Source organism: Salvelinus alpinus, chromosome 21 (assembly GCF_045679555.1).
Source record: "Salvelinus alpinus chromosome 21, SLU_Salpinus.1, whole genome shotgun sequence".
NCBI classification, from domain to species: Eukaryota; Metazoa; Chordata; class Actinopteri; order Salmoniformes; family Salmonidae; genus Salvelinus; species Salvelinus alpinus.
The window spans coordinates 28,547,815-28,571,301 of record NC_092106.1 but is presented as its reverse complement, the minus strand read 5'-3'; the positions used below and the strand labels follow the sequence as shown (position 1 = coordinate 28,571,301).

Genomic DNA, 23,487 nt, shown 5'->3' with positions numbered 1-23,487 from the left:
TGTTAGCATAATAGGAGGCAGAGAGAAGATGGCAGGGATTAGATGGGTAAGTCAAACATCATTGGCTCAAGCCTCGGGTGACAAATAGGCCAAAGGGACCAGACAAACTACCCTTTGTCCCCAATAGCTGGCCTGTCATGACATCAGTATTGGCTGGGCTGGAACATGCCAACCAAACAATGCCCACCCTGATGGATCACGTGTACATTAAGACGACTATATCAGAACACACAAACCCTACAAATTACAAATCAAATGTGAAGCTTAAAGTCATTGATTAGTCACTTAAATAGATGTAAATGACTAAGATGGATGCTGTGATACTTCAACTAAAAGAGCACTGTGTTTACCGTTCCTTAGCAAAACATCTTCACAATGATCACCATTCACTGCCATGCTTTACAGTGTCTGCCTTAATAGGAGCGAGGGCCTGGCTTACTATTGTCTGCCTGGGCTCTGAGGGTTTGTGTGTTTCTATCTCAGTAAGAGGGACAATTGGGATAAACAGCTCACAGATGGACATTGAGTTGATGATTCGGTCAGTTTGGATTATGTAAGTGGAGAGAAGTCGTAACTAAACTAAATTGGTAAGTATTAATCAATTTAAATGTAAATGTTGTTTTTTGGAGGACATTTTAGATGAATACGTGTTGTCTGGGACAAAGTGTATCTTCATATCATACTAAAACGGTCTGCAAAATAATATTGATAACACAGGAATATGTCTTTGCTTAATCCAAAATTATGATTTCGAAAATCTCTCTTGGGACTGTTAGGCCGTGATTAATATTCTAACCGTTTTTTACTAAAGTTTACTTTGAGTTAGTGACATTGTGAAGTTTTTGAGAGGAAAGTGGCCTCCGACCAGAGGGTTCATTGAGGACAAGGACGTCATCCATGTTTGGATACAGGGCTTGACACGGGGGAGTACTTGCTGTGTTAGCATGAGACTGACACAGAGGAGTGTTCCCAGTGCAGGAACGCTAGCCTATCCATGTTACCCTGTCATTATTAACATGACAAGAACCTGTTAGCCATTTGTCCATTAAACTGTTGGCCCAGTTAGCATGTGTTAGCCTCATAAACTAGCTAAAAGTGTCGATACCCACCTTGCTGGAGACCAGTTTGACATTCCCTGAGGCCAGAGCCACAGCCGTGTCGGCCATGACCTCAGCCTTGATGGAGCCCAGGCCTCCTGTAGCGCTGGTCTTGATGAAGCTGTCCAACACCACGTCCAGCAGGTCCGTTATCTGAGGGCAGATGTCACAGGTCACATACAATCTGAGTTGCATTCAGTTGGGTTAAACGTTAGGGACTGTTCAGAAATAAATACATTATGTAGAATTGACAGGTCACAAAATCAGACACAAGGAACTGCCTTTCTCCCCACAGTGCTCACTTGTTCACCACCCCGAAAATATTTAAAAGAAATGGGTTGGGTGTGAAAGATACTCTACCATGAGTTCAGAACATATTGTTTGTTTTCTATGGAGATAGCTATATTCAGATGACTATATTGCAGTCATCTGAGACAAGCAATGAAACTTTTAGAACATAGATAATGATATTTAGGAAGAACACTTTCAATCCCAGAGTTGTCATTTCGATACCTTCAATGAAAAAAATAAAAAAATGTTTATATTGACAAACACTGGCTATGAGTCGGCATGTTGGATTCATAAACCATTCCCTGTGCCTATAAAAATGCAAAAGGTCCCACCCTATCTTCTACCTGACTGCCTCCCATCTCTGTCAGCCTACATTTCTGAGAAAGCCAACATGGGCAGTTTTTATTTGGTTGGAGAAATTTAACAGTACATTAAGCAAATGTGCACTCTAAGATAAGTGTTTGACTAAAATGTAACTAAGTGTCAAACAACTGGTATGTATGCATACGTGAGTGTTTGAGAGCGAGTGTGTGTGTGGCGACTCTCACCTGGCCGAGGCTGCCCCAGATCTTGGCCTGTATAGAGGGGTACATTTGCTTCTCGTTGATGGTCATGGTGATGAGCTTATCCAAGATGGCGCTGACACGCTGGCGCTTGGCGTCGTCATTGTGCTTACAGAACCTCACCAGGTTGAGCAGCCAGGGGGTCATGTACTCCAGACACAAGTGCTTCAGCTCAATACCTAAACACACACACACAGAATCAGAGGTTGGATAAAACCAGCTCCTCTGTTGTTGCTACAGTGTTGAGGGACAGAGGTTGGCTAACACCAGCTCCTCTGTTGTTGCTACAGTGTTGAGGGACAGAGGTTGGATAACACCAGCTCCTCTGTTGTTGCTACAGTGTTGAGGAACAGAGGTTGGATAACACCAGCTCCTCTGTTGTTGCTAGTGTTGAGGAACAGAGGTTGGATAACACCAGCTCCTCTGTTGTTGCTACAGTGTTGAGGAACAGAGGTTGGATAACACCAGCTCCTCTGTTGTTGCTACAGTGTTGAGGGACAGAGGTTGAATAACACCAGCTCCTCTGTTGTTGCTACAGTGTTGAGGAACAGAGGTTGGCTAACACCAGCTCCTCTGTTGTTGCTACAGTGTTGAGGGACAGAGGTTGGATAACACCAGCTCCTCTGTTGTTGCTACAGTGTTGAGGGACAGAGGTTGGATAACACCAGCTCCTCTGTAGTTGCTACAGTGTTGAGGGACAGAGGTTGGATAACACCAGCTCCTCTGTTGTTGCTACAGTGTTGAGGGACAGAGGTTGGATAACACCAGCTCCTCTGTTGTTGCTACAGTGTTGAGGGACAGAGGTTGGATAACACCAGCTCCTCTGTTGTTGCTACAGTGTTGAGGGACAGAGGTTGAATAACACCAGCTCCTCTGTTGTTGCTACAGTGTTGAGGAACAGAGGTTGGATAAAACCAGCTCCTCTGTTGTTGCTACAGTGTTGAGGAACAGAGGTTGGATAAAACCAGCTCCTCTGTTGTTGCTACAGTGTTGAGGGACAGAGGTTGAATAACACCAGCTCCTCTGTTGTTGCTACAGTGTTGAGGGACAGAGGTTGGATAACACCAGCTCCTCTGTTGTTGCTACAGTGTTGAGGGACAGAGGTTGAATAAAACCAGCTCCTCTGTTGTTGCTACAGTGTTGAGGGACAGAGGTTGGATAACACCAGCTCCTCTGTAGTTGCTACAGTGTTGAGGGACAGAGGTTGGATAACACCAGCTCCTCTGTTGTTGCTACAGTGTTGAGGGACAGAGGTTGAATAACACCAGCTCCTCTGTTGTTGCTACAGTGTTGAGGAACAGAGGTTGGATAAAACCAGCTCCTCTGTTGTTGCTACAGTGTTGAGGGACAGAGGTTGGATAACACCAGCTCCTCTGTAGTTGCTACAGTGTTGAGGGACAGAGGTTGGATAACACCAGCTCCTCTGTATTTGCTACAGTGTTGAGGGACAGAGGTTGGATAACACCAGCTCCTCTGTAGTTGCTACAGTGCTGAGGGACAGAGGTTGGATAACACCAGCTCCTCTGTTGTTGCTACAGTGTTGAGGAACAGAGGTTGGATAAAACCAGCTCCTCTGTTGTTGCTACAGTGTTGAGGGACAGAGGTTGGCTAACACCAGCTCCTCTGTTGTTGCTACAGTGTTGAGGGACAGAGGTTGGATAACACCAGCTCCTCTGTTGTTGCTAGTGTTGAGGAACAGAGGTTGGATAACACCAGCTCCTCTGTTGTTGCTAGTGTTGAGGAACAGAGGTTGAATAAAACCAGCTCCTCTGTTGTTGCTACAGTGTTGAGGAACAGAGGTTGGCTAACACCAGCTCCTCTGTTGTTGCTAGTGTTGAGGGACAGAGGTTGAATAAAACCAGCTCCTCTGTTGTTGCTACAGTGTTGAGGAACAGAGGTTGGCTAACACCAGCTCCTCTGTTGTTGCTACAGTGTTGAGGGACAGAGGTTGGATAACACCAGCTCCTCTGTTGTTGCTACAGTGTTGAGGGACAGAGGTTGGATAACACCAGCTCCTCTGTAGTTGCTACAGTGTTGAGGGACAGAGGTTGGATAACACCAGCTCCTCTGTAGTTGCTACAGTGCTGAGGGACAGAGGTTGGATAACACCAGCTCCTCTGTTGTTGCTACAGTGTTGAGGAACAGAGGTTGGATAAAACCAGCTCCTCTGTTGTTGCTACAGTGTTGAGGGACAGAGGTTGGATAACACCAGCTCCTCTGTTGTTGCTAGTGTTGAGGAACAGAGGTTGGATAACACCAGCTCCTCTGTTGTTGCTACAGTGTTGAGGGACAGAGGTTGGATAACACCAGCTCCTCTGTTGTTGCTACAGTGTTGAGGAACAGAGGTTGGATAACACCAGCTCCTCTGTTGTTGCTACAGTGTTGAGGGACAGAGGTTGAATAACACCAGCTCCTCTGTTGTTGCTACAGTGTTGAGGGACAGAGGTTGGATAACACCAGCTCCTCTGTTGTTGCTACAGTGTTGAGGAACAGAGATTGGCGTGTGGATGACACCCACACTGAAAGCTCCAGAGCCACGGCTCAATGCACACTGATGGATAAGGCAATCAAACAGTTCCCCCACAAATGCATTTGTGTGTTGAGAGAAAGTAAGAGTTTCAGCCTGTAAAAGAGAAAGTGGGCGAGTGGGTGTGACTGAGAAAAGTGAGAACGAGTGAGAGGGCATCTTTTGGAATTCATTTCAGTCAATGCATTTGTGAGTATGTGTGTTTCTGTGCATTCATGTTCTAGACTCACTAGACTTGCTGAAGCCGGAAATGCACTCCTCCAGGAACTCCAGGGTGAGGTGTGGTTCGTTGGCGGCTAGCGTCTTGCTGATGGAGACTATGAAGAGGGTGTTGTTGGCAGGGATACACAGGCCTGAGGTCTCCAGCAGCTGGCCCTCGATCTTCAGGTTGAAGGTGCAGGTTAAGGCACACAGCAGGTTGTAGGCTGCAGACCTGTAGAGGGGACAGTTAGCTATTATATTCCATTTCCAATCAGGAAGTTGGTTAAAGAAGTTGTAAATCAATTGTTGTATTTAGCTACTGCTCATATTTAAGAGATCCCGCTACACCAAGACCTGCTCTGATTCACCCCCACCGAGATATCCACGGGACTACATTTCCCAGAATCCACTAGAGGCTAGAGTGTTTAGCCATGTTGAATGTCTGACCTGAGGCTGGGGTCGGAGCTGCCAAGGTTGAGCAGGGCGAGGTTCAGCAGGGTACCCGGCACATCTTTGGGCCTGATCTTGGTGTGCTGGGGGATGGAGTCTGGCTGTGACAGCTCCCAGCGCGTCCTGATGTGGATGATGGACTGGACGATGGCATCACACTCCTGGTGCATGAAGGTGAGGGGTGTGCCCTGGTTGGCCATGGTCAGGGTGAACTGGGTCTCGTCCACCAGGCAGATCTCCTCGACCTCAGAGGCATAGTACACATCGTTGAGGAACACGGACTGGCCCAGGACACGGGTACGCTCTGCTGACGTCACCTGGACGGCCGTGGAGCCCACCTGGGATAATGGGGAGGGTTGTTGTTGAGATAAAAGTGCGTACATGTCAACAATGACAACACAGACCAGCTGTCTCATGTTGCTACACACAGCAGGACTCAACAGCCAATCAATTCAACCTTCTACTTTCCCTTTGGCAACAAACTAATCTATATAAATTGATTGAGGCCCAGAGAAGTAAAAATCGTGATTTTCCTGTGTTATATATAAACTCAGCAAAAAAAGAAATGTCCTCTCACTGTCAACTGCATTTATTTTCAGCAAACTTAACATGTGTAAATATTTGTATGATCATAAGATTCAACAACTGAGACGTAAACTGAACAAGTTCCACAGACATGTGACGAACAGAAATGGAATAATGTGTCCCTGAACAAATGGGGGGTCAAAATCAAAAGTAACAGTCAATGCAGCTGGTGACAACACCAGATACTAAGTACTGCAGTGCATCTCCTCATGGACTGCACCAGATTTGCCAGTTCTTGCTGTGAGATGTTACCTCACTCTTCCACCAAGGTACCTGCTAGTTCCCGGACATTTCTGCGGGGAATGGCCCTAGCCCTCACCCTCCAATCCAACAGGTCCCAGACGTGCTCAATGGGATTGAGATCCAGGCTCTTTGCTGGCAATGGCAGAACACTGACATTACTGTCTTGTAGTAATTACGCACAGCGTTGAGATTGCCTGCAATGACAACAAGCTCAGTCCGATGATGCTGTGACACACCGCCCCAGACCATGACGGACCCTCCACCTCCAAATCTATCCTGCTCCAGAGTACAGGCCTCGGTGTAAAGCTCATGCCTTCGACAATAAAAGCGAATCCGACATCACCCCTGGTGAAACAAAACCGAGACTCATCAGTGAAGAGCACTTCTTGCCGGTCCTGTCTGGTCCAGCGACGGTGGGTTTGTGCCCATAGGCCACGTTGTTGTCAGTGATGTCTGGTGAAGACCTGCCTTACAACAGGCCTACAAGCCCTCAGTCCAGCCTCTCTCAGGCTATTGCGGACAGTCTGAGCACTGATGGAGGGATTGTGCGTTCCTGGTGTAACTCGGGCAGCTGTTGTTGCCATCCTGTACTTGTCCTGCAGGTGTGATGTTCGGATGTACCGATCTGTGCAGGTGTTGTTACACGTGGTCTGCCACTGCGAGGACAATCAGCTGTCCATCCTGTAGCGTTGTCTTAGGCATCTCACAGTACGGACATTGCAATTTATTGCCCTGGCCACATCTGCAGTCCTCATGCCTCCTTGCAGCATACCTAAGGCACGTTCACGCAGATGAGCAGGGACCTTGGCCGTCTTTCTTTTGGTGTTTTTCATTGTCAGTAGAAAGGCCTCTTTAGCGTCCTAAGTTTTCATAATTGTGTTCTTAATTACCTACCGTCTGTAAGCTGTTAGTGTCTTAACGACCGTTTCACAGGTGCATGTTAATTAATTGTTTATGGTTCATTGGACAAGCATGGGAAACAGTGTTTAAACCCTTTACAATAAAGATCTGGATTTTTACAAATTATCTTTGAAAGACCGGGTCCTGAAAAAGGAACGTTTCTTTTTTTGCTGAGTTTATAAAAATATGTATATTTCTACACTGAGGTTGGAATAACACTGTAAAATTGTGAAAATGATGAAGCCCTTTTAATGTAAGAGCTGTTTGAAAAGACTACCTGAAATTTCAGCCTGTTTTGTTGCGATGGAGATGTGACCTTACCATGCTGTAAATTAGTTCATAGACCAACAAGAGTTCCAAAACTCTGCCAATAATTTCAGTTGTTTTCCCCTGCCCACTTGGACCACTCCCAGACAGCTCTATCAAAATGAATGCTGAGAACTTGCCCTTCGCTAAGATTTTTTTTTGACAATATATATATATTTTTTAATTACTTTTACCCCTTTTCTTCCCAATTTTGTGGTATCCAATTGGTAGTTACAGTCTTGTCCCATCCCTGCAACTCCGGTAAGGACCCGGGAGAAGCGACGGTTGAGAGCCATGCGTCCTCCGAAACACGACCCTGTCAAGCTGCACTGCTTCTTGACACACTGCTTGCTTAACCCGGAAGCCAGCCTCACCAATGTGTCAGAGGTAACACAGTACAACTGGAGACCGAAGTTAGCTTGCAGGTGGTTAGCCCGCCACAAGGAGTCGCTATAGCGCGATGGGACAAGAACATCCCGGTCGGCCAAACCCTCCCCTAACCCGGACGACGCTGGGCCAATTATGCCCCGCCTCATGGGTCTCCCGGTCACAGCCGGCTGTTACACAGCCTTTGTAGTGACGCTTCAAGCACTGCCATGCAGCGCCTTAGATCACTGTGCCACTTGGGAGGCCCTTTTTGACCCTTTTAATTTAAAACAATCACAGTAAGGTACTTAATTGTACCCAGAAATTATTTGATAGAGATAAAAAAAAAACAGCTCCATTGGACCTTTGAGTAAACAATTCTCCCTGTTCCCACCTGCCCTTCATACTACCCAGTTCCCCATACCCTGTTGTCCCTGTAGGCCAGTTTGAAAGTTAGGGTTAATGCTAGGGTTACACAAGGACCACTGTGCTACTGACCTTGATGGAGACCTTGGTGTCCTTGTGGGCCAGTTTGAGGGCGTTGTGGAACACCTTGAGGTCCTCTTCCAGGGCCAGCGTGGCCGCTGGGAGTTTCTGCTGCTCTGCCTCTACGTGCTCCGCCAACCGTACCGGTGAGTCGATGAACTGCACCCGCTTGCTCCCCTTCAGGCCTGTCAGCAGCCTCTCATGGTATTTGGTGTACTCCCTCACCCATGTGTTGCAGTTGTACACGTAGACCGCCGTCACGTTCTTGTATGCGAAACCCGGGAACACCACAAACCACTTGGACAAGAAGTCTGTCTTGAAGCGGTTGCTGGGACCCACGTGGGTCAGGTCCACTATGATATCGTAGGGCTTGGCGTAGTAAGGCTTCAGGGTCAGCAGCACATGGTAGATTAGAAGATCTCCGTTGATCTGGCCTGTCTTAAACCTGCGGGAAAAGAAGGGAAAGAGAAGTTGATGGATAGGTCTGATGGAAGAGGTGGTGGTAGAAGTTGATGGATAGGTCTGATGGAAGAGGAGGTGGTAGATGTTGAGGATAGGTCTGATGGAAGAGGAGGTAGAAAGTGCACTTCTCTGTCAGCCAGGTCAACCTCTAAAAAGAAAGACCTTTACCGGTTAAATACATCCAAAAAGACACTGATATTTTCTGGTCTCTAATTTAGATAGAACAGTCTGACGGTGGAGTCATACAGTTAAAAATAGAAATTCATCCCATTCTGAAAGCACTTCATACACAATGTTTTTTTTTGTTACAGGCTCTTCTGAAATAGAGATCTGGTCTCAGCATAACCATGTCACAATAACAAAACAAAAAAGTGAATCAACTGCAGTATTATTAGTGTCATTTACTGGTAGCTGGCAATCTCGGACTGAATTGTAGGCCTAAACTACTTTACATACACCCTTCTCTGTCTCTTTCCTCTTGCAGCATGTGAGACATCTGTATGCTGTAGCGGTGGAGGTCCAAGGAGCCTAGAAATAACTAAGTCAGAAAAAGACCCGAGGGGGGATAGGAAGTGTGTGCATCTCAAGAGGCTTGGGTCGCAGCAGGTGCTTCCTCTGACAGACACACACGCCCACCCGCTCCTTATACTGACATCTTCCTAGTCCAGTTAACCTTGCCACTCTTGCTCTCTCTCACACAAGCGCTCTAAGGCTGTGCCCTTGCCCAGGTAAGAGATGCCCATACAATATCCAACATACATTGTATTAAAAAAGTAATGACCAAATAATGTGTTTTTGTGGTAAGCTTATTTTAGTGGACATCGCAATGATAACGACAAAACCGTGATTTGTAAAAAAATAACTAAAAAAGGTCTATCTTATTCTGACATGTATTGTATGTTTCACCTTCCTGAAAGGTATTGCATAGAACTAACTTGCTAGAAGTTATTATTTATGGTAAAGCAAGTGTATTGGTCTACTTCAGTAACACATTGACTGATTCATTTGGAGTAAATTGTACTGTGACAGTGAGTGAAAGACTTAACTGGGCTAGTTAGATATTTTTTTAATAAATCACATCTTGTTTTATCATGTTAATGATAATGGCAGGGAGAAGTCATCTTTTTTTATATAAATGAATAGATTTGCTAGACAGTTGTCCATTATTTTGACCTCCCCACATTATAATTGGAAGAGAAAGTGTAAACTATAACATAGCCCATTGCTAGAAAGGTAACTCCAAACACATTTTTACTAATAGCAGCTGCTTATCTGGTTAAACAAAGGTTAGACATGTGTTGGCAAAAATGTCCAAGTCAAGAAAGCCTACCAGCAGCCTATGTCAGAGACTCCAGTGAGTGTAATTTGCTCAATATTAGGAGTTGAGAAATAAAGTTATTAGAAAGATATTTCTAATATTTAGATATTCTCCTCTTTTTACAGTAAAAAACAAACAAACAAAAACAGCACCCTGCAATAACTCTGTGGACCTTAAGCATATGTAACTCACAATTTCTAGAATTATATTCAAACATTAACAAACTGTCACAATACAGAGACTGTTTGCTGGCATGAACAACAAAAGCTATTCTCTTCCTATCCTACCATTTCAGAGAAACTGAAGAATGGAAGGCTCCAGAATCTCTCTCCATCTTCTCTTCTTCCTTCTGATTGGACAAGCTTCACACACCAGCATTACTCAGCCTCAGACCACTAATGCCATATATCCAACTGACATAACCTCCATTATCCAAGAGGAAAACGACACCTCCAGCTCTCCCACAGAGGCCACCACGGGCTGCCTCATCAAGCCCCAGTTGGGCTTCATAGTGGTGACCTGCGCCGGGGGCCTGGTCCTATTTCTGCTCGTCTCTACTGTGGTCCTGGCCTCCCAGGTGTGCAGTCTTAGGCGCCAGGCCCGTGCCCCTCGCCCCGCCCGCAGTAACGTGGACCTGGTGAGTGGCGCGGGCTACTGGGACACGGAGCACTCTGAGGGGGGCATAGTGGGGCCCTGCGATACCAGTGTCATGTTGGAGGAGGTACGTGGGGATGGAGAAGAGGATGAAGAGCAGGGGGAAGAAGAGGAGGAGGAACGGGAGGAGGAGCAGGCAGAAGGGGTCAGGGGCCAAACGGGGGATGCGGGAACAACTGGCGAAATGGCCATGCAGATGCAGAGTTCCAGCTCCAGGGATTTGTGTCTGGAAATCCCCCAGGATCTAGAGAACATGCCCCTAGTGGTGTGAGTAGAGCATTGCATGCACTCCCTCTCCAGCCTCAGAGAGCCATGGCCTGGCTCGGAGCTGAACTTCACTCAGGCATAGATCAACAGGCCAGATCAGCTCCAGTCTTGTGCCTCAAGTCAAAACAAAGAGTATTTGTTATTTTTATAAGTACTCCAGCTATATGTAATCAATTTTAGGAGCTTTTACATATTTGCTTTGTAAACTGCATTAATCTGATGTAATTTGGAATGATTTTGTCTCAAATTGATTTCTATAGAGAACATTTGAATAGGCTGTTGGGAGCAGGAAGACATTCATTTGAAATTATGTGCTACGAACAGCACACTACTGCCAACTGCCCAAGTTAATTACACTTACTACGAAGGCTAAGGATCTTATCCAGAGTGACTTACAGGAGCAACTAGGGTAAAGTGCCTTGCACAAGGGCATATTGACAGATTAAAAACAGTGACCTTTCGGTTACTGGCTCAATGCTCTTAACTGCCCAATTCGATCATATTAGCAGTACACTATGCCAACTTCACATAATGGCAGAGGTACTGAGAATATTTGATTAACTAAGTGTAACAAAAGGGTATTAAGCTTACATAGAAAGTATATTTTGTTGAAGTCAAATTGAGATAATTAGTTTTGGACTGGTTGTAAACTCAACTACAATATGTAATAGAATGGAATCCCCGTCTCTATTGACACTGTTGGCTAAAAGATTCCTTCTCAGCAAACAAGCACTCAAACATTTTCTCCCATATATATAACTGAATGTGGTCGCTTCTCCCCAAGACATTAAATGTCAAACATTTTATAATTTTTGTTGTCCAATCTAAACTGTCCTGTCTACCTGTATTAAAAAATATAAGAATAAAACACACTCAAATATGCCAACATGCTAGCTCGTCAGATGTGAGTTCAGTTAAAATGATTACTTTCCACCAACTTGATGTGATTCCATGCACAAATACTATACCAAAGGTAAACTTTGAACATCTTGTTGCCATCAGTGGCTGGGCACAGAGATGGCATTGGGCCTGCCAAGCCGACTTGTTACATTATTAAGTCTCCCCCTCAACTTTCACGTGTCAGTCAAGCAGTCACAGAACTCCTAACTCTTTTGTTTCCACTCCTCTCTACTAAAAGTCTAACTTCTTTTCTCTTTTCTGTAAAAACACAATATTTGTTTAAATGCCACAACCCAAATAAATGGCAGTTTTGTGAACGTGTTAATGAATGGTAGTTTTGTGAACATGTGTTAATGAATGGCATTCTTGTTTTGAATCGATGGAGTAAGAACACAAGTGTTTAGACAACAGCTTCAGAAACGGTGGACCGCAATAAATACAGGGGGTTGGATGAGTACAACGACAGCAATGAAATAGATGTGAAGTTATTCCATTACTGTAAACAAACATCCTGGCACTAGTTTAATAGGTTATATTATTATTAGGACCAAGTGTTTTAATATAGTCAATTACAGAAGTGGATCTATCAGGAAAATAGCCCATTGGGGAGTTTAAAAAAACAATTGTTTAATTCATATAATTAACAAAATCTGTGCCCTAGATTAGGTTGACTGAAGTTGCTTTATGTTGACAAACTGTACTGAAGAACAAAGACCTGATGAAGAACCAAGGGTAAAGTCATACATTGCAATAAGGGATACTAGCTTTCACCTGGATTCACCAAGTCAGTCTACAGTGCATTCAGAAAGTATTCATACTCCTTTTCCCACATTTTATGTTACAGCCTCAATTTAAAATAGATTAAATTGAGATATTTTGTCATTGGCCGACACACAATACACCCCATGTGAAAGTGGAAATATTTTTGCTGATTTTTTACAAATTAATTAAAAATGAAACGCTGAAATGTCTTGTCAATAAGTATGGCGAAATGACCATGCAGATGCAGAGTTCCAGCTCCAGGGATTCGTGTCTGGAAGTACCACAGGATCTAGAGAACATGCCCCTAGTGAGGAAAGTGAAAAGCTGAAATGCCTTGAGTCAATAAGTATTCAACCCCTTTGTTATGGTAAGCTTAAATAAGTTCAGGAGTAAACATTTGCTTAACAAGTCACATTATAAGTGGAATGGACTCAATCTTTGTGCAATAATAGTGATTAACATGATTTTTGAATCACTACCTCATCTATGTACCCCACACATACAATTATCTGTACGGTCCCTCAGTCGAGCAGTGAATTTCAAAACAAAGTTGCCGGAGAGGAAGGAAAGTGTTTAAGGATTTCACCATGAGGCCAATGGTGACTTTAAAACAGTTATATAGTTTAATGGATGTGATAGGAGAAAACTGAGGATGGATCAACATCATTGTAGTTACTCCACAATATTAACCTTATTGGCAGAGTGAAAAGAAGGAAGCCTGTACAGAATACAAATACAAAAAAATATGCATCCTGTTTGCAACAAGCCACTAAAGTAATACTGCAAAAAACGAAGCAAAGCAATTCACTTTTTTTATCCGACATACAATGTGTTATGTTTGGGGCAAATCCAATACATTACTGAATACCACTCTACAGATTTTCAAGCACAGTGGTGGCTGCATCATGTTATGGGTATGCTTGTAATTGTTAAGGACTGAGGAGTTTTTCAGGACAAAAAAGCAATGGAATGTAGCTAAGCACAGGCAAAATCCTAGAGGAAAACCTGATTCAGTCTGCTTTTCACCAGACAGTGGGAGATGAATTCACCTCTCAGCAGGACAATAATCTAAAACGAGGCCAAATCTACATTGCAGTTGCTAACCAAGAAGACTGTGAATATTCCTGAGTGGCCGATCTTAGTTTTAACTTATATCTGCTAGAAAATCTATGGCAAGACTTGAAAATGGTGGTCATGTAATGATCAACAACCAATTTGAAAGAGCATTTCAAAATTGTAAAACAATTTTTAAAAGAATAAATGAGCAAATATTGTACAATCTAGGTGTGCAAAGCTCTTAAAAATGTATGGCTGTAACATAACAAAATCTAGAATAAGTCAAGAGGTATGAATACTTTCTGAAGGCACTGTATGTGATGGAAAGAGCAGGTGCCCTTAATGTTTTGTACATTCAGTATATAAACCTGAGCACATAACAAAAAAGTGGACTTTATATTGTTGGCATGTGAAAAAAAGGAGCGCAAAACTGAAGCATCAACCACAATCTACACAGAAAGACATGTTCAACAATTCAACTCAAAATAAACACGGTACGACCACCGCTCGTCTATGACACTACGTCTTGAACCTTTCATTTGGACCGCTGAGAAACATGCTGTGTTTAGTTTTATTTATTACTTCGATTGAAAGTTTTAAACCAATAGCACAAAGACACCAAACAAACACAACTGTATAATTGAACTGAATGAGTGGTAGCGACAACTGAACAATTTCCCATGTAACATGCTTCAGCAGCAAGACAACAAGGTGGCCAACTACTTTCACACCATCATTGCAGGAGTGATAGGTAACTATTTATTCAACAGAAACTTCCCAGGCCACAACATTCAGTACCATCAAACAAACTACAGTGGATTTGGAAAATATTCAGACCCCTTCCTTTTTCCACATTTTGTTACGTTACAGCCTAATTCTAAAATTGATCAAATACAATGCTTCCCTCATCAATCTACACACAATACCCCATAATGACAAAGCAAAAACAGATTATTAGAAATGCTTGCAAATATATATATATTTTTTTAAATGATTAAAAAGGAAATGCCTTATTTACATAAATATTCAGACCCTTTGCTATGACACTGGAACTTGAGCTCAGGTGCATCCTGTGTCCTTTGATCATTCTTGAGATGGTTCAACAACTTGATTGGAGTGATACATTCAATTGATTAGACATGATTTGGAAAGGCACACACACCTGTCTATATAAGGTCCCACAGTTGACAGTGCATGTCAGAGCAAAAACCAAGCCATGGGGTTGAAGGAATTGTACGTAGAGCTCAGAGACAGGATTGTGATGAGGCACAGATCTGGGGAAGGGTACCAAAACATTTCTGCAGCATTGAAGGTCACCAAAAACACAGTGGCCTCCATCATTCTTAAATGTTAGATCTTTGGAATCACCAAGAATCTTCCTAGAACTGGCTGCCCGGCCACACTGAGCATGTGGGGGAGAAGGGCCTTGGTAAGGGAGGTGACCAAGAACCCGAAGGTCACGCTGATCCCGATGGTCACTGACAGAGCGCAAGAGTTCCTCCGTGGCGATGGGAGAACATTCCAGAAGGACAACAATCTCTGCAGCACTTCACCAATTAGGTTTTTATGGTAATGTTGCCAGATGGAAGCCACTCCTCAGTAAGGCACGACAGCCCGCTTGGAGTTTGCCAAAATGCACCTCAAGACTCTTAGACCATGAGAAACAAGATTCTCTGGTCTGATGAAAACAAGATTGAACTCTTTGGCCAGAATGTCAAGCATCACGTCCATCCTGACGGTGAAGCACGGTGGTGGCCTCAGACTTGGGTAAAGGTTCAGATTCCAACAGTACAACGACTCTAAGCACACAGCCAAGACAACGCAGGAGTGGCTTCGGGACAAGTCTCTGAATGTCCGTGAGTGGCCCAGCCAGAGCCTGGACTTGAACCCGATCGATCATCTCTGGAGAGACCTGAAAAAGGCTATGCAGCAACATTCCCCATCCAACCTGACAGAGCTTGAAAGGATCTGCAGAGAAGAATGGGAGAATCTCCCCAAATACAGGTGTGCCAAGCTTGTAGCTTCATACCCAAGAAGATTTGAGGCTGTAAATCACTGCCTGTAAAGGGTTTGAATACTTATAAATACATATACATACATACATACATATACATACAGTTGAAGTCGAAAGTTTACATACACCTTAGCCAAATACATTTAAACTCAGTTTCATTATTACTGACATTTAATACTAGTAAGAATTCCCTGTCTTAGGTCAGTTAGGATCACAACTTTATTTTAAGAATGTGAAATGTCAGAATAAGAGAGAATGATTAATTTCAGCTTATTTGTTTCTTTCATCACATTCCCAATGGGTCAGAAGTTTACATACACTCAATTAGTATTTGGTAGCATTGCCATTAAATTGTTTAACTTAGGTCAAACACTTCGGGTAGCCTTCCACAAGCTTCCCCCAATAAGTTGGTTGAATTTTGGCCCATTACTCCTGACAGAGCTGGTGTAACTGAGTCAGGTTTGTAGGCCTCCTTGCTCGCACTCACTTTTTCAGTTCTGACCACAAATTTTCTGTAGGATTGAGGTCAGGGCTTTGTGATGGCCACTCCAATACCTTGACTTTGTTGTCCTTTGTTGATTTTGTTGTCCATTTTGCCACAACTTTGGAAGTATGCTTGGGGTCATTGTCCATTTGGAAGACCCATTTGCGACCATGCTTTAACTTCCTGACTGATGTCTTGAGATGTTGCTTCAAGATATCCACATAATTTTCCATCCTCATGATGCCATCTATTTTGTGAAGCACACCAGTCCCTCCTGCAGCAAAGCAGGTGTTCTTCGGCTTGCAAGCATGCCCCTTTTTCCGCAAAACATAGCGATGGTCATTATGGCCAAACAATTCCATTTTTGTTTCATCAGACCAGAGGACATTTCTCCAAAAAGTACGATCTTTGTTCCCATGTGCAGCTGCGAACCGGTCTGGCTTTTTCTATGGCGGATTTGGAGCAGTGGCTTCTTCCTTTCTGAGCGGCCTTTCAAGTTATGTTGATATAGGACTCGTTTTACTGTGGAAATATATACTTTTGTACCAGATTCCTCCAGCATCTTCACAAGGTCCTTTGCTGTTGTTCTGGGATTGATTTGCACTTTTTGCACCAAAGTACATTCATCTCTAGGAGACAGAACACGACTCCTTCCTGAGCGGTATGACATGTGCGTGGTCCCATGGTGTTTATACTTGCGTACTATTGTTTGTACAGATGAACGTGGTACCTTCAGGCGTTTGGAAATTGCTCCCAACGATGAACCAGACTTGTGGAGGTCTACAATTTCTTTTCTGAGGACTTGGCTGATTTCTTTTGATTTTCCCATGATGTCAAGCAAAGAGGAACTGAGTTTGAAGGTAGGCCTTGAAATACATCCACAGGTACTTCCAATTGACTCAGATGATGTCAGTTAGCCTATCAGAAGCTTCTAAAGCCATGACATAATTTTCTGGAATTTTCCTAGCTGTTTAAAGGCATGGTCAACTTAGTGTATGTAAACTTCTGACCCACTGGAATTGTGATACAGTGAATTATAAGTGAAATAATCTGTCTGTAAACAATTGTTGGAAAAATTACATGCACAAAGTAGATGTCCTAACCGACTTGCCAAAACCATAGTTTGTTAACAAGAAATTTGTGGAGTGGTTGAAAAACTAGTTTTAATGACTCCAACCAAAGTGTATGTAAACTTCCGACTTCAACTGTATACATATACATACATAAAGTCATCAAAAAAAGAAAAGTCCCTTTTTTCAGGACCGTCTTTCAAAGATAATTTGTAAAAATCCAAATACCTTCACAGATCTTCATTGTAAAGGGTTTAAACACTGTTTCCCAAGCTTGTTCAATGAACCATAAACAATTAATTAACATGCACCTGTGGAACGGTCGTTAAGACACTAACAGCTTACAGACGGTAGGCAATTGAGGTCACAAAAGAGGCCTTTCTACTGACACTGAAAAACACCAAAAGAAAGATGCCCAGGGTCCCTGCTCATCTGCGTGAACGTGCCTTAGGCATACTGCAAGGAGGCATGAGGACTGCAGATGTGGCCAGGGCAATAAATTGCAATGTCTGTACTGTGAGACACCTAAGATAGAACTACAGGGAGACAGGAAGGACAGCTGATCATCCTCGCAGTGGCAGACCACGTGTAACAACACCTGCACAGGATCGGTACATCCGAACATCAAACCTGGGGGACAAGTATAGGATGGCAACAACAACTGCCCGAGTTACACCAGGAACGCACAATCCCTCCATCAGTGCTCAGACTGTCCGCAATAGGCTGAGAGAGGCTGGACTGAGGGCTTGTAGGCCTGTTGTAAGGCAGGTCTTCACCAGACATCACTGACAACAACGTGGCCTATGGGCACAAACCCACCGTCGCTGGACCAGACAGGACTGGCAAAAAGTGCTCTTCCCTGACGAGTCGCGGTTTTGTTTCACCAGGGGTGATGTCGGATTCGCTTTTATTGTCGAAGGCATGAGCGTTACACCGAGGCCTATACTCTGGAGCGGGATCGATTTGGAGGTGGAGGGTCCGTCATGGTCTGGGGCGGTGTGTCACAGCATCATCGGACTGAGCTTGTTGTCATTGCAGGCAATCTCAACGCTGTGCGTTACAGGGAAGACATCCTCCTCCCTCATGTGGTACCCTTCCTGCAGGCTCATCCTGACATCACCCTCCAGCATGACAATGCCACTAGCCATACTGCTCGTTCTGTGTGTGATTCACTGCAGGACAGGAATGTCAGTGTTCTGCCATGGCCAGCGAAGAGCCCGGACCTCAATCCCATTGAGCCGTCTGGAACCTGCTGGATCTGAGAAATGTTCCGGAACTTGCAGGTGCCTTGGTGGAAGAGCGGGGTAACATCTCACAGCAAGAACTGGCAAATCTGGTGCAGTCCATGAGGAGGAGATGCACTGCAGTACTTAATACAGCTGGTGGCCACACCAGATACTGACTGTTACTTTTGATTTTGACCCCCCCTTTATTCAGGGACACATTATTCAATTTCTGTTAGTTGCATGTCTGTGGAACTTGTTCATTTTATGTCTCAGTTGTTGAATTTTGTTATGTTAATTCAAATATTTACACATGTTAAGTCTGCTGAAAATAAACGCAATTGATAGTGAGAGGACGTTTCTTTTTTGGCTGAGTTTACACACACACACACACACACACACACACACACACACACACACACACACACACACACACACACACACACACACACACACACACACACACACATATATACATACACACATATATACATACACACACGTGTATGGGGGGAAAAAAACGAATTAATCCATTTTAGAATAAGGCTGTAACGTAGCAAAATGTGGAAAACGTCAAGGGGTCTATCCCAGAGTGCATATTAAAATTACAAGTGTACATTTGTTTTGCATGAAAACATCCACTGTGTATTTTTCTGTGTTAAAAAGAACAGGGTGTCATTTGTAATCAGACCTCAGTTTCACAGCTCTCACTTCCTGTCAAGTGAGGCAAGAGAAGTTTCTGTATAATACCAGACTAGGGCCTCGCAGCCTTCTACAGCAGCTGCTTTCTGGGCTTCACGTACAGCAAACTAAGGGGAGCTCTTCCAGCTGAGACACACCAACTCATATAGGCATTCTGCTTTTTGTGAACTTGGAGCAGGTTAATGAAGGCCAGGATTTTAGGGTTAAATCCTGTGTAGGCTCTGGTGAGTACAACATATTTTAAGGGTGGGTGATGTAAATATAAAAGGGTTATAGTGAGATCTGTTTCTCTAACGACGACATGTGTGATTTGCCAGAGAATGTGCAAGCAGTTTAAAACAAAAACCTTTGAAACACATACTTTCAAAATAGTTGTTTGTGGAAGGTGTAATACACATTATAAACACATATGACCTTATATGGCCTTAATTCTTACAAAGAAATAAGACAAAAACAGAATATAGTTAGATTCCCCAGAAAACAGTCAAAAAATCTTCTACGATTACTTTGAATTGTAGTTTGAGGAAGGAAATGCCAAAAGTAGCGATAACATTTCACCACGTTACCCTTCATGGTGAAATGTTCCTTGTTTCCTCATGATAAATCATGCTCATCGATACAGTAATGACACGTTTGCTTTTCTTCTTTTCATCAGTCAGTCATCAGGACACACCAGATTTCAGAGGATAACAGGAAACAGCAATGGAGGGAAAGCGTCTTGTTTTTGTCTTGTTTTTGTGGATGCTGCCACTGGGACTGAAAAGCACAGTGACACTTCAGCCTAACAGCCACTCCTCCGACTTCAGGAGCAGTGAGGTTACTGCAACTTCAGACAAAGTTTCACCCTTAGAAATGGCACAAGAGCACCTCAACAATGCACCAGATGAAGGAAACCATAGCACCGTAGCACCTTCAGTTGAGTTGAAGTTCACAGTGAAGAGTGAACCACAGACTCCAGATCAGGTGTCCACCAGATATATCAGCTCTTATCTGCCTTCAATCCACCCTTTGAGTACGAGCACAAAGAGGAACTCCCAGTCACCTCAGGACCGCCAAACAACCAAATATAAAAACAACTCCACGGTGGAGATCACAGCAGACGGAGCCGAGGAAACTTCGCCCACTATGGGGAATCAGCCTCCGGTAAGCCGAGTTACACCCTCGAGCCAGGGCAAAGTAAGTCCAACAGCATCACCTAGACCTTCTGAGTTTTCCTCTCAAACAACCTCACCGACAACAATTCAACCAACAGAGATCCAAACAGGGACTGGTCCAACCAATCGTCCGATGTCGCAGTCCAACGACTCCACAGAGAGGATCCGACCCACGCCAACTGGTGTTGGATTTGGAGTGACACCGACTAGAGCCGAATTTACTTTGAACACAGGTGGGAAGGCTCAATTGCCCAGCACTTCCTCCCAGGCCCCAGTCACAAGCAGGAAATCAACCCCTTCACACCCCACTGAAAGAGGTCCAACAGGCCCATCTGAGCTGCCTAGCGCTGCCACCCTACCTCCCTCTATAACCATGACCAAATCTTTTACCCACATCTCCACTCCATGGACGTCGACCCAGCCCGCCAAGACCCTTGCCACCACTGCAGCCTCTGTTACTGCTAGTATTGCCGTTACCAGCACCAAGGGCCAATCCCCACTAATGGTCCCCACTACAAAACATGTCGCTACTGCCACCACCACGACAAAAAATAAACCAAAGCCATCTCCGTCAAAAATGGCAAACAAAGACAAGAGCAAAACGACAGGGAACCATGGCACAGTGGTGGCTGTACTGATTGGTGTGACACTGGTTCTGATGTTTGTCAGTTTTGGGGTCATCTTCGTGAGGAAGCGCAGACATCAGAGGATGCAGCTGCAGAATACAGCCTGGGCCGGCCCCTCTCCGTTTCTGGACAGTGGAGTCCAGTCTCGACTGGATAATGACGATAGCAGTGACGTCCACCTGAGGGGCTCCAATCGAATCTCCTTCTCTGGCTTCCTGTCTCAGCGACTCTCCAAGAGGCTGTCTCTGCTCCAGGAGACTGACGAGGAATTCCGGATGGGTGAGATTCCGACAGGAAGTACATTTGGAAGAGAGACCGTTTCAGATGATGTTCAACCGAGTAACGGGACTGCTGCAGTGCACAAAGAAAAGACCCAGATTGAGGAGGTGCAACCTCTGGACAACTCTTCATCTCCTCCCCCATCGACGTCTTCAGAGACCACTGCCACAGCACACACCCATGACCATCAGCCTCCGACTTCCTTGCAGGTTGTTGATCTGGGGCCAGACAATGCTCCAAATCGCTCTCCCTCTCGTACACCATCAGATATCCCAGAAGCTATTCCTCCACCACTATTGGATGTTTACCTGGGTCCCCCCTCAGACCAGGCCAGCCCCCCTCCACCAGAGAGCACAGATCTTCCCACCCCACCCCCCGACCTGCCTTAACCAGTCTCCAAGCAGATAGTAACACACAGGAAACCTACTCTCCTACCCCTCTACACAACAAAGGAAACCACTCCCGCCAAAAAACAACTCAAACTGATGCTCATCAGTGTTCCGCTTACTTCATCTATACCTCTTTCTGATGAAACATTTCATGAAATGGATCTTCAACTAGGCCTATAGCCAGTTTGATTGTCAAAACCAAGCCAATCCATTTCCCTATTTAATGGTATAACTTTGACATTGGCCACAATGTGATTTTTAACACATGATCCCTGTGGTCTTTCTTTGGTATTAAGAAAACCAAATGTACACTGAGAACGCTTTCCCAAATGTTTTGATTCAAGTCAGATCCGTATTCATTCAGCCTGACCAATCTGTAGCAGTGAGATTTATTTCATGCTACAACAATTGCTTTTTCTCCTGTGTACTTTTTGGAGGAAAACACAGTGACGTAAGGGCCTAAACATCAGCATCATACCCAGTGGTGAGATAATTCAGAGAAGGATGCACTGCTGAAGTAATGTAATTCTGTTTGTGCACGTGCGGCAAGTGAACATTTCCAGTCACTGCAAAAAAATATATATATAATTTTCTTTTTTTTCTCTCTTTAAAAAAAAAAAAATCGACCCAGGCTGAGACATTCATTGGGCAAAATGGTGAGAGAGGAAGTTCTAAAAGGAAATGAAACGAGGGGGTGAATTATATAATTAAACTGAGAAATGATAGATAGAAAGGGATAAAATGAATGTGAAAATGAGAGAAAGAGTGAGCAGGGAGTTAGACTCTCAGTGGGGCTGGCCCGATACCATTAGTGAGTGCGTTACTGCAGTGTTGCAGTCACTCCTAGTGTATTTCAGAGCTGTACATCAGTACACTAACAGTAGAGAAAGCGGACAGGCCACAGAGACAGAAAGAGGGAAATGTCAGACCCACAAATAGCGCCTCAATGTCTCATCTGAAGAGAAACCACAGAAACAATAAGTTGGGAGACGGAAAGCAACAACCACTTCCACACACAATTATTTCCATCTACACATATTCTTACCTGTTGACAAATGAGAGTTGTGATATGCTCATTGTTCATCAATCATGTATTTATGCAATAAATCCGCTGATATGCAATAAATCCGCTGATGGTAAATACTGGTTTGTATTTGTGTACTACATCAGCCTCATACAGTGAGGCAGCCTACAGGCTCATTTGTTAAGGCCAGGCTATATTTCACTCTTCTGTGTAGTGATTGAGAGAGCATCATCCGCCTACACCACAAGCCCTGCTGACCAGATGGCAGCCACGGCACCTGCTTTATCCCTCCCTATAAAGAACATTGCCTGAAAGATACAGCCATCATAAATCTAAAACCCTCTCTACCTTCCCTTCCCTCTCTCCACCCTCCCCACTACTCTAATTCACAGCTCATTCCAGACACATTCTCCAGCTGAGTACTAAAAGGGAAATGTTTCTATTGAAAAATTATTGCAGAACTCCCTGTGTTGATACTGCGGCAGATATGAAAGAAAAGCGAGAGAGGTAGAGGGAGAGAGAGAAAGCAGCATGAGAAGTAGCTAAACTTGGGCAAGACTATTTTCAGTCCTGTTTCACTCTTACTGTTTTCACATCTGCAGTTCCAGGTCTGACGTAGTTTTCAAACCACCAACTCAATCTATCATATCAATCTTTCTACAGAACCCATGCCATGTTCATCTCAACACAGGTCTATTCTTTCTACTATCATGACAAGCTATTGTAGGAGTATTATTTTTAGTATGACTACAAATCATACTTTTATCAGTCCTTATCATTCTAAAACAATTGCATGTGCTGTGACTACAGTTGGTTTTCACACAAGTAGGTTGCAAAGTGGGAAACCTTTTGTTAAAACACCTTTTCTCTCATACAAACACATGTGGTTTGTGTATCAATTCTCTTGATGCTTCAACTTAATAACAAACCTGTCAACATGACAGAATTATAGCAATCAGATATCACAGTCAATTTCAGAGAACGCATTTTTTAAATCTAATGATCTGAGGCGAATAGCACACATTAGTTTCGCATCACAAACTCTCACAGCTTATTGGTTGAACTCCCGAAACTAACACAGCTGATTG

The 23,487-nt window shown here is 44.0% G+C and overlaps 3 protein-coding genes across 7 annotated transcripts in view; 2 read left to right on the top strand and 1 right to left on the bottom strand.

The window, feature by feature from the left end:
* LOC139548178 (neurofibromin-like) overlaps positions 1–23,487 on the bottom strand; it is a 97,737-nt gene that overhangs the window by 20,470 nt on the left and 53,780 nt on the right. For all 4 annotated transcript variants that reach the window (XR_011669671.1, XM_071357647.1, XM_071357648.1 and 1 more), the window contains exons 35-39: positions 8,028–8,460; positions 5,127–5,467; positions 4,709–4,911; positions 1,937–2,130; positions 1,110–1,250 (exon numbers count right to left, since the gene is read on the bottom strand). Coding sequence is in view for 3 of the 4 variants with exons in the window: in XM_071357647.1 (XP_071213748.1) it covers positions 1,110–1,250; positions 1,937–2,130; positions 4,709–4,911; positions 5,127–5,467; positions 8,028–8,460 (1,312 nt within the window). In the remaining variant the exon portion in view is untranslated. The remainder of the gene's footprint in view (positions 1–1,109; positions 1,251–1,936; positions 2,131–4,708; positions 4,912–5,126; positions 5,468–8,027; positions 8,461–23,487) is intronic.
* LOC139548185 (uncharacterized) lies at positions 305–11,941 on the top strand. 2 transcript variants are annotated; one of them, XM_071357664.1, is made up of 3 exons: positions 305–587; positions 8,962–9,205; positions 10,091–11,941. In XM_071357664.1, exon 3 carries the CDS (start codon positions 10,103–10,105, stop codon positions 10,718–10,720), a length of 618 nt encoding a protein of 205 aa, XP_071213765.1. In that variant the 5' UTR covers positions 305–587; positions 8,962–9,205; positions 10,091–10,102; the 3' UTR covers positions 10,721–11,941. The 2 variants fall into 2 exon arrangements, with proteins under 2 accessions (XP_071213765.1, XP_071213766.1); XM_071357665.1 differs by lacking the exons at positions 305–587; positions 8,962–9,205 and adding an exon at positions 9,338–9,978.
* On the top strand, positions 18,941–22,518 carry LOC139548180 (protein EVI2B-like). The gene is made up of 2 exons (XM_071357654.1): positions 18,941–19,151; positions 19,583–22,518. The coding sequence occupies exon 2, from the start codon at positions 19,630–19,632 to the stop codon at positions 21,373–21,375; it is 1,746 nt and encodes a 581-aa protein (XP_071213755.1). The 5' UTR covers positions 18,941–19,151; positions 19,583–19,629; the 3' UTR covers positions 21,376–22,518.